Genomic DNA, 12,191 nt, shown 5'->3' with positions numbered 1-12,191 from the left:
AATAACTATGTACACACACATATTCTTCCTGACACATATCTCCAATCTCACTAAATTGTAAATTAATCTCATTTGTAATATTATATTTTCCATTAACCCAAAGGGTTTTAAAAAATTATATATATGTACAAATAGAAAAACATGCAAAAAAAATAAATTAGACTAGAGTAAAAGCGTTGAACTTAGTCATAAGGATAATGTATTTAGTCAATGTTTAGACCTCTGATCTTGATGTAAATATCTTAATAGCTTTCTCTAAGGAATTCAAATTATAATATTTAAGGCTTTTAAAATTTCTCATCTATGAAATTAATGTTAAAATATATTAATTAGTAGTTGAATTAACAAAAATTTAAATTTAATTTGCAATTGATTATTATATATTTGAGGATGATTAGTGAAATGAAATTCTAACATATTTATTTTTCATAAATCATAAACTATTTTAATTACAATTTCTAATACATTTTAAAAAAATAAAACATAATTTTTCTATTTTCTTTAGAATTCAGTCAATTAAATTTTCCACAATCAATTTCTAAATCTAATCATTTCATAATTAGCATTGAATTGAATTTGAGTTAGTATTACACAAGTCTGGATGGACTACATACTTGACTTTTATCTATTTGACTACATGTAATTTTAGTATGTTTGTCAAATTATTAACAACCAACCACAATAATTCAAAACTATTGGCCATAGAAAGTTGAAGTTCTTTTACTATAGAATCACAAAAGCTATCATTTTGATGCGAAACACAGTGAGGATTGCACGTAACAAGAAGATTGGAGCAAGCCAAATGAGAAGGAACACAAAATAGTCATCAAAATCCATTAGTGTTAAAATTAATTAATAAACAACTATGAACAACACAACTAAATTAAGCTAATCTTATATAGTTAAAAATCGTCACGAAATATTAACTGATTTTATTCATAATTAATCTTTTTCAAAGATTCGACAAGTCACTTTTTGTGGAATTAGTTCTTCCCTTAATCACTTTTTTTTATTTACAATATATAAACCTAAATTGAGTTAAATACAACTTGAATCAAGGATTTATTGGTCAATTAGGTTCATAATTAAAAAAAATAATTTTATCAATAATTAATATGTTACCAAATTCTTTCACAAACGTAATATTGTTGTGGAAATTAAATCAAATCAGGTACCCATCACTATTTAATAAAGATATCCTATACCAACTATTAATTAGTTGTATACCGTACTAATAATTATTATTTATTTACTTATATATATATATATATATATATATATATATATATATATATATATATATATATATATATATATATATATATATATATGGGAGCATATCAAGTGAGAGGGAATTTATTATGAGAGATGAGAGGGTTAAAATATAACCCTTAAATTAATTTTCTCTCACTTGATTAAACTTCAAATTTTCTCTTACTTGATTAATTTTAACCCTTTCATTTCTCATAATAAATTTCCTCTCTTTTATATATATATATATATATATATATATATATATATATATAAGTAAATAAATAATAATTATTAGTACGGTATACAACTAATTAATAGTTGGTATAGGATATCTTTATTAAATAGTGATGGGTACCTGATTTGATTTAATTTCCACAACAATATTACGTTTGTGAAAGAATTTGGTAACATATTAATTATTGATAAAATTATTTTTTTTAATTATGAACCTAATTGACCAATAAATCCTTGATTCAAGTTGTATTTAACTCAATTTAGGTTTATATATTGTAAATAAAAAAAAGTGATTAAGGGAAGAACTAATTCCACAAAAAGTGACTTGTCGAATCTTTGAAAAAGATTAATTATGAATAAAATCAGTTAATATTTCGTGACGATTTTTAACTATATAAGATTAGCTTAATTTAGTTGTGTTGTTCATAGTTGTTTATTAATTAATTTTAACACTAATGGATTTTGATGACTATTTTGTGTTCCTTCTCATTTGGCTTGCTCCAATCTTCTTGTTACGTGCAATCCTCACTGTGTTTCGCATCAAAATGATAGCTTTTGTGATTCTATAGTAAAAGAACTTCAACTTTCTATGGCCAATAGTTTTGAATTATTGTGGTTGGTTGTTAATAATTTGACAAACATACTAAAATTACATGTAGTCAAATAGATAAAAGTCAAGTATGTAGTCCATCCAGACTTGTGTAATACTAACTCAAATTCAATTCAATGCTAATTATGAAATGATTAGATTTAGAAATTGATTGTGGAAAATTTAATTGACTGAATTCTAAAGAAAATAGAAAAATTATGTTTTATTTTTTTAAAATGTATTAGAAATTGTAATTAAAATAGTTTATGATTTATGAAAAATAAATATGTTAGAATTTCATTTCACTAATCATCCTCAAATATATAATAATCAATTGCAAATTAAATTTAAATTTTTGTTAATTCAACTACTAATTAATATATTTTAACATTAATTTCATAGATGAGAAATTTTAAAAGCCTTAAATATTATAATTTGAATTCCTTAGAGAAAGCTATTAAGATATTTACATCAAGATCAGAGGTCTAAACATTGACTAAATACATTATCCTTATGACTAAGTTCAACGCTTTTACTCTAGTCTAATTTATTTTTTTTGCATGTTTTTCTATTTGTACATATATATAATTTTTTAAAACCCTTTGGGTTAATGGAAAATATAATATTACAAATGAGATTAATTTACAATTTAGTGAGATTGGAGATATGTGTCAGGAAGAATATGTGTGTGTACATAGTTATTATAGAATATAAAACAACATTCTCTCTTTCTTATTGTAAGTAAAGCTAGCATGAAATGTTGAGTGTGATTGTATTTTTTATGGAGACCATCCATATGAGAGATTTACACACTATTAGACTTTTAACTAGGTCTATGATTAAGAGGGTTGAGGAGGCTTCTATAAAGGAGATGCTTGTTATACCTATGCTCTATATGCACATTGAGTATGATTCCTCTATTTAGTCTCATAGTCTCTATTGTACATATTTTGTATAGTTTGAGTTCTTTTCCCTTGTACATAGTAAATACATGTATAGGTTTATTTTTGTCTTTATATTTGTAAGGCACCTACTTTATCTTTCTTTATAGGTCATATCCTTAGGATTTTAAGGTATGTTGCTTAGAGACTTTTACTTCATTTGGCTTTGTATTAAGGGTTATAGATTTTCATATTTTTAGCTTTGGTAGTGGGGGTAACAAGTAATAATTGTGTAAATGAAGGCGTTTAGTGGGTATAGGCCAAATTTTACATATTAGACTTGTTCTTCTCCATTTAATACAAGGATAATTGATTTAATTAGGTCTCACCATCATTTGGTGAACCTAACTAAACCAATTTCCAACTTTTTGGATTAATTGTATTAAGTGAAGGAAAGCAAGCTAGGCCACCCCTCCCTTTTCCTTGGCCGAAAATTGCAAGCTTCTCTAACACATCTTGCCACTTGGATTTCCAAGGGGACAAGGTGACACTTGGTACTCTATGATTAGCTCTTCTAGATCTAAGTGTTTTGTTATCTCCCTTGGCAAGTGTACCAAATCGTATAAGTAGTTTAATGAAAGTATGAGTATCGTCTTCCAAGGGACTTGCGCAACACTTTACAAATTCACTTGTTATACTAATTAAGCTACTGGAAAGCAATAAGAGTGCAATTTATTGTAGTAAATAATGTAAGCAAATAATATGAATTCTTTTTGGTATTTTGGTAAACACTTAGAGTGCAAAACTTGATTCTAATGCAATATTAATAAATTGTTGGGGTTTGACTTCACTATACCTTCCTCTCATGTTTATCATTAAGCTCACAGTAGTTATTATTCAGAATTTATCAATCACTCTCAAAAGTAACCAACCCTAATCTCTTACAAGTTGGCATCTAAGTTGCTAACTTAAACTATTAATCTCTTGCATAGTTTAACCAAGAAACCAGCTTTAAAAACCAGAGTTTAAGAAAGACAAATGGAATTTACTCTATCTCTAGCAATAAGTACCATTAGCTGCTCTATTTCATTTCAAATATTTAAAATCATTTCTCAATCTCTTAAAAACCTCAAGTTCAAGTTAAGGGTGTGAAGTTAGCAAAAAAACACACAGAAGGGGGGGTTGAATGTGTGTGTACAAAGGTTTTTAAAACTGTTTTTGGAAAGGTGCTATTTTCGTTTGAAAATAATGTTTCAACTGCATAAGGAAAGTACAAGATTGATTAAAAGGAACTGGGCGTCAGATGATTCATCGTCTGGTCAAAAATGGTTTTCTCAATTAAACAAATATAATTTTGTCTAAATGTTGTGTAGAAAATAGGTAGTAGTGAACAAGGTTTTTCAGAGAGATGAGTTAATATGAGTAAAACTACGTTTCTAAAATAAATCACAATACACAAAGTTTTATACTGGTTCACTCATTCTGAGCTACGTTCAGTCTCCTTCAACTGAAGGGTTCCACTAATCACAACGGATTACAAGTATTCTTTAACCACTTCTGGTTCGTCAACCTCACTTGCTGATGTTAGTATTCTTAAACCATTTCTGGTTCCCCAAGTATTCTCAACCATTCCTGGTTCGTCAACCTTACTTGCTGACGCTAGTATTTTTAAACCACTTCTGGTTTCACAAGTATTCTTTTGCTAGCCTCTTCAGGCTTTACAGACGATGATTGTTTTGAGTGTGTTTGTAACTCTTACAGAGATAATAAAGATGGTTGCAACACCCACTAAGGTTTTCAACCCTAGTTTTACAAGAAGGTGTTTTGAGTGTGTTTGTAACTTCATAGAGAGGATAAGATGATTTCTACACTCTCTAAGATAGGTTGTCTTAGTTTTACACAAATATTCAACTTTTGCACAAGAAGAGAAGTAAGATTGTTTTGATGCTTCGTTTTTGCTTGTTGCTTGTTGTTTTTTCTCTTCTATTTCTTTTCTATTCAGCTCTTGATATTTATAGCCTTGTGTTGGATCTGTCCGTTATTTGAATTTGAATGTGTCCGTTGAGGCAGAGATTTTCGTTGGTGTAGATAAGCGTTCGTTCATGGCTACACAAATCTTCTTCATTTAATGCACTTGATTTTGCATTAAATGCTTTGCTTGCTCAGTTTGTCTTACATGAAGTCCTTTGCATGATTTGTCTCCTTTTATTTCTGACTTCAATCATGCCCTAAGTATGTTTGTCATTTTTCTGTCATTATAGCTGTGAAGGCGTTGCTTTTCTGAAAAGTATGTGTACTTGCTCTGACACACGCAGTCTTGACTTGTGGATTCACGCTCTTGCATTTTTCTCCAGCCGCCACACACCAAGAATGATTCTCCTTGCTTCTCCCTCGAAAATCCCACTTTTAGGTCATAAAAGCTTTTGTCTTATGTGAATAATGACATGTTAGCACAATCCACGCTAAGTGTGAGATGCCATGCTAAGCTTAAGGATGGGTCTGGAGTGAAATGAGGTTCTGGGATTCCCATGCTCAGTCCCAATTCCATGCTCAGCTTGAGGGTTAAATTTTTCTTTTAGTGATTCTCTGCCAAGATGAGGCTAAGCGTGGATCTGAGGCTTAGCTTGGGGACTGTCGCAACCCGAAAATTTCCGATCTTGCAACCTATGGTTTAGATATCCTTTTAAAGATCTCATCAATTAAGGAATGCCCAAACACCAGACTAATCCTTAATTAATGGTTTTGAAAATAGGTTCATGGAGTCGCCACCAATATTTTACTCAAAACATTGGAAAAAGAAAAGGTTTTTAAAAGTCCAATAATGGCCTTGATAACCAGAATTGGGTTCGGGGGTCGGTTACGTGTAGGGAAGGTATTAAGCACCCCTACAACGCCCTTAATCGGTACCCTATGACGAAGTTTAACATTATAAATAATAATAATATAAATATTAAATCCCCTTTTATTGATGATTATTTACATGCTTGAAATTTAAATTAAACAATTGACTCTAAAATATCTACATGATTATTTTTAATTATAACAATGTAAAATAAAAGAAGAGAAAGATAAAACAAGAGATTGATGAGTAATACCTCGTAACAAGCTTTATTGGATCTTCAACTATGGGGATTTTAGGTGCTTTGTGGCAACCTTTCACACTACAATAAGCCTCACAAAATTCAAGAAGTACAATAGGAGAGAGGGAGAGAAAAAAGGGAGAAATTTCGAGCTCTATGGAGCTTCGAACGAAATTTTGAAGGTCCCCTTAACTGCTGGCCGAGATTCTCTATTTATAGGCATCAGATGTGGGCCGGAACGGCCCGTTCTGGATTCGGAACGGCCCGTTCCGGATCCGAACGTTATGTAGTACATTTGCACCCTAGAACGGCCCGTTCTGAAACCAGAACGGCCCGTTCCGGGGAACCAGAACGGCCTGTTCTGATTTCAGAACGACCGTTCTGGGGTACAGATTTTAAGCCCCCTTGATTGGTTCGGAACAGCCCGTTCTGGTCTAGAACGGCCCGTTTCAACCTATATTTTTTAGGGTTTTTAGAAGCCCAGAACGGCCCGTTCTGATTGAGAACGGCCCGTTCCTGACTTGGGAACGGCCCGTTCCGATTTTGGAACGGCCCGTTCCGGGCCACTAAAAAATTGGGCCCTCTGATGTCCTATCTTGTTATTTGTATGCCCCCCCGGACGAAATTGGGTGTCTACAGGGACTTAACCAAAAATTTCTTCTACTTTGAGTTCATCACTTTGTCCTTGGCTTCCTTCCTCCTTTCCTAACTTTCTCTCAAACTACAAAATAACAACCAAATACTTGTGAGTTAAAAACATGATTCAAAGACAAAATGTGATCACCTAACAATTTAGATATGTTTTGCGTTAAAAACAAGGTCTAAAGCAAGGAAAATTGATATAAGTGCTTCAAATTAGGCCAAAAACTTAATGAAATCATAGCACTTATCATGTTCCAACATTGTCTCTACCTTATATATAGGTTCCTTCACATGTAAAACTCACTTTTAATGATACTACTGAGTTTGGCCAAGAATTTACTCTCAAATTCTCTCTCTCAAAAGTCTAAATTCTCTCTTGATTTGCTTCCAATTCTCTTATCCTCTTCCTAAGAGGGTGATGAGATTTGAAGTAGTTTATCTTCTAGTTAATTAGAAGTGGCACCACTTGAAGAAAGTTCTTCACCATTGAAGGTGAGTCCAAAAGTTTCCTCTTTCATTAGAGATCTTGAAGAAGCTTAAAAAGTGTCAAGAAGTCAAATAAGATTTAAAAAAAATGAAAAAGAAGTTACATCAATCTAGCTAGTTCTTTTCCTTCAAATTTCCATCTCATACATATCTTATTGTGTCATGGTTAGTAAACAATGAGCTCTAAGTGAAATAATTTTTCAAAACTCACTCTTTTCTACATGGTTAATTGATATATGGCATCTAAGATGTATTGTGACGTATATCCTTATATTTTCTTACATGATTTAATACAAGAATTTTTGTTTCAAACTTATGATTTATTTTAATGATATTTTTATGTCGGATATTTTTACCCAATTTAATTGTAAATATTTTTCAACTCAAAATCAATATTCAATGTTAAAGATTACCACAAAGCTATTTTATCGTAAAGATATAATTTTACAACAAATCAATACTCATTGGAACCAAAAAACGATTATGATCAAGATATTCTTTCGGGCATTAGTTTTTTTCCATGAAAAGAATACGATGTTGTAAAAAACCTTGAATCACTATTATCTATAACATAGATATAAAGATAATAGTCTCATTTGTTGTATACAATTTTTTTAATAATTTTATCTTTACATCAACTAATAAATTACTCTTTCTCACTATCTCTTTTATTATTTTTTATTTAATTTATATATATATATATATATATATATATATATTTACTTTCAGTAAACATCTAACTAATCAATAATTATTTAATTCAGGAGAAAGGACTACATGCATGTAGGAAAGAAACCAAGAAGACAAACTACTGGAGGACCACTCGCATGTAATAGCAAGAAATCAACAACAAGATTATAATAAATAATTCTAAAAAGTACGGATTATAATAATTTATAAGGATTATAATGATCATCAACAAGGAAATAATTTTAAAAGGACGGATTATAATAATCACTTTCATGCTATATTATATGTAATCATATCGAATATGATAGATTTGACTAATCAACCAACTTATCAACCTTTAAATACATAGTATACAACAAATTTTACTAGAAAAAAGATGCTTGTGTTCCAGCAATTCACTGCTTGAATTTCTCTTATTATACATGCGACTTTTCTTGTAAATTTTTTATAAAAATTCGCAGGAAACGTTGTTCTTGCAAATTTTCCTGCGAAATTTTATCTACAGATGTATCTTCATGGATAATATTTTTTGTGAATTTTAAAATTCGCAGGAATTTTTCGCAAAAAATTATGCAGGAATATTTTTTACGAAAAAAATTAAAGAAATTACTATAAATTCTATCAATAATTTTTCAACTTTCAAATGCTCATAATAAATTCATCCGAAGCATTTGTTTCCATGCCTCTAACATGTGATACATAATCTTTTAAATTCTAAGATTGTAGATTATAAGCTTAACATTCAACCATATAAATCAACTTGTAAGGTAAGTGTTACCCCAACTTATATACTCTTTAATTGCTTTATTTTCAATAGATGTGGGACTTGAAGTTTTTTTAAAATATTAAACTTATAAATTTAAATATTTTTTTTTTATTTTTCCTGCGGATTAAAATTTGCAGGAAAATCCGCCGGAAAATTTACCTTTAAAATTTTTCTACCATTTAGTAAACATTACTTGCGAATTTATTTTTGCAAGAAAATCTGCAAGAAACAAAATAAAATTCTTACAATATTTTCTGCAAATTTTTACCATGGAAAAAAATTTCTATGATTATTAAAATTGTAGCAAAATTTGTAAGAAATATCTGTAAATTATTTTTCACAAAAAATTTCTGCAAATATTTTTTTGCAGAAAAATTCACAAAATTTTTTTGCAAATATATTTTTGCAAGAAAATTCGCAATAAATTTTTGCGAATATTTTTTTACAAGAAAATTTGCAAGAAAATGACACTTTTCTAGTAGTGATTATTTGGTAGGTTAAATTCTTAAAATATGCGGTACTACTAATAAAACTAACTGTTCATCCTTAGATTGTTATCCCCAGATGCATTATTAGTATAGATTTTGTTTAGCAAAATCAAACTTCTAGTATAAAATTCTAATTGTACATTGATATATGAAATTGATATATACAATCGACGCATTATATTACTAATATATCAACTATTAGTATAGCGTATGCAACTAATTAATATATACAAGATATATTTATTTAATAGTGATGGGAACCTGATTTGATTTAAATTCTACATCAAAATTACACAGTTTGCGAAAGAATTATGCTATATAAGAATAGCATAATATAGTTTTGTTGTTCATAGTTCATACTTAATTTTCATCACTAATGGCTAACTTTGGTGAGTATTTTGTCTTCCTTCTCATTTGGCTTGCTTCAATCTTCTTGTTACGTGTAATCATCACTAGGTTTCGCATCAAGGCACGCCTACCACCAAGTCCTAGAGCCCTACCTGTTTTAGGGCACCTCTACCTCCTCACCAAGCTCCCTCACCAAGCATTTCACAACATCTCATCCCGTTATGGCCCTTTGGTCTACCTCGTGTTCGGTTCCAAACCTTGTGTTCTTGTTTCATCACCCGAAATGGCGCGACAATGCCTCAAAACCCATGAAACATGTTTCCTTAACCGACCCAAAAGGACCAACGTGGACTACATCACGTACGATTCTTCAGATTTTGTGTTGGCACCCTATGGACCTTATTGGAGGTTCATGAAAAGGCTTTGCATGAGTGAACTCCTTGGTGGACGCATGCTTCATCAGCACCTTCCCATTAGAGAAGAGGAAACGAGGTTGTTCTTGAAGAGTATGATGCAAAAGGCTAGTTTGAAAGAGGAGGTGAACATAGGCAAGGAGCTATGCATGTTGACAAATAACATAATCACGAGGATGGCTTTGAGAAGAAGGTGTTGTGATGTTGAAGGGGAGGGACACCAATTGATTGAGTTGGTGAAAGAGATGACTGAGCTTGGTGGCAAGTTCAACTTGGGAGACATGTTGTGGTTTGTTAAGAAGTTGGACTTGCAAGGGTTTGGTAAAAAGCTTGAGAGTGTTAGAAGTAGGTATGATGTTATAATGGAGAGGATCATGAAGGAACATGAAGATGCAAGGAGGAGGAAAAAGGAAATGGGTGGTGATGGAGATGAAGTGAGGGATTTGCTTGATGTTCTACTTGATATCTACAACGATGAAAGTTCAGAGATTAGATTAACCAGAGAAAATATCAAGGCCTTCATTATGGTAATTAACAACTCCTTTATTATTTCGTCCAAAGGGGAAAAACATCTTTTATTTCCTTATCATTAACCAGCAACGAATATGTATACAGATTTTGTTAATTTTTTTTTAATAATTATGATAAAAGTCATTCCAATAATTTATCGCAATTAGAGTTATAACATCAATGATAATCTTTGTTTATAGGTACTAACAGTGAAAAAGACACTAAATACCTCCCTAAAAATATGAGTAATTATTAAATATGTAGTGTTAGTAGTCAAAAAATAAAGTAGTTATTTTTTTTTGTATACATAATATTTCTTATTTCATTCTTAAGAAATACATCATTGAAGTAAAATATTAGATAAAAATAAATGTCTTTCAAAATATGGACACAAAAGGAGTATATATTGTTATAGGTGATTGATTAAAAGTATAATTTTTTTATATAGTACTACCAGTGCTGTATAAAAATTTAACTCTTTTTGAAATTAGATATATATAAGAATCAATTAATTTGCTTTTGGTGTTATATGTAATTTGCAGAACATGTTTGGTGCTGGAACTGAGACATCAGCCACTACAATAGAATGGGGTTTAGCTGAACTAATCAACCATCCAAATATTATGCTAAAAGCTAGACAAGAGATTGATTCAGTGGTTGGTAATACTAGATTGGTGGAGGAATCAGATATTCCAAACCTTCCCTATGTTCAATCCATAGTGAAGGAAACAATGAGGCTTCACCCCACTGGGCCTTTAATAGGGAGGCAAACCACTGAAAATTGTAATATTAATGGGTATGACATTCCAGCAAGGGCCTCTGTGTTTGTGAATATATGGGCCATTGGTAGGGACCCGAATCATTGGGAAAGCCCACTTGAGTTCAAGCCAGAGAGGTTCCTTGATGAAGAGGGACAAAGCCCACTAGACCTGAAGGGACAAAATTTTGAACTTTTGTCATTTGGAGCTGGAAGGAGAAGTTGCCCTGGAGCTTCACTAGCTTTGCAGATTATTCCCACAACCCTAGCTGGAATGATTCAGTGTTTTGAATGGAAGGTTGGTGAAGATGGGAATGGAATGGTTGACATGGAAGAAGGACCTGGAATGGCTCTTCCTAGGGCACATCCCTTGCTATGTGTCCCTGAGGCTAGGTTCAATGCTTTTGCTCTAGTCTAGTTTATGCTTGTGCTTGTTTTATCATATAATTACTGATCAAGAAGAAGAAGAATAAAAAGAACACAATTCTCTTTCTTGTAAGCAAATTTAGAAAGAAATGTTGATTAGTGTGTGTATGTGTTGATGAATGAAATGTTTGTTTTGCTAATCATGGACTTAGTGCAAATCAAATTAATTTGTAGGAAATAATATAATGGGCCATGTTAATGATAGCAATCATACAAACAATAGGACAAGGAAGAACAATGGACCACCGAGAAGTATTTCATTAATACTACTAATAATAAAGGGTATATTTCTTTTCAATTCTTTTAGACTATTTTATCTATATAATTATCTACAAGTCACTCTTTCTATTTCAATATATATATATATATATATATATATATATATATATATATATATAATATTTTCATCATTGTAGCCACCCCTATCTTTTTCTATTATATATTTTTTTTAAAAGATAGACAAATATATATAGAATGCTTCTTTTTCTATATAGTACGAATAATATGGTTGGATGAAAATCTAAATATTAATTAAAGTAATTATAAGATTAATGAAAGTTTAAAAGAATAAAATATCATAATATTAAAATTTTGATGAAAGCAAAATCATATTTATTTTAATTTCCG

General features: G+C 30.7%; 1 protein-coding gene across 1 annotated transcript; it reads left to right on the top strand.

Annotated features, from left to right (window-relative positions):
- Positions 1 to 8,946: 8,946 nt before the first annotated feature.
- Positions 8,947 to 11,754, top strand: LOC109817380 (cytochrome P450 93A2). The gene is made up of 2 exons (XM_020382614.3): positions 8,947 to 10,398; positions 10,924 to 11,754. Exons 1-2 carry the CDS (start codon positions 9,487 to 9,489, stop codon positions 11,554 to 11,556), a joined length of 1,545 nt encoding a protein of 514 aa, XP_020238203.1. The 5' UTR covers positions 8,947 to 9,486; the 3' UTR covers positions 11,557 to 11,754.
- The last annotated feature ends 437 nt before the right edge of the window (positions 11,755 to 12,191 follow it).

The sequence above is a fragment of the Cajanus cajan genome, chromosome 7, assembly GCF_000230855.2.
Source record: "Cajanus cajan strain Asha chromosome 7, NIPB_CcT2T_4, whole genome shotgun sequence".
Classification (NCBI taxonomy): Eukaryota; Viridiplantae; Streptophyta; class Magnoliopsida; order Fabales; family Fabaceae; genus Cajanus; species Cajanus cajan.
Note: the sequence above shows the minus strand (reverse complement) of the source record. Positions and strands in the feature narration are given on the sequence as shown.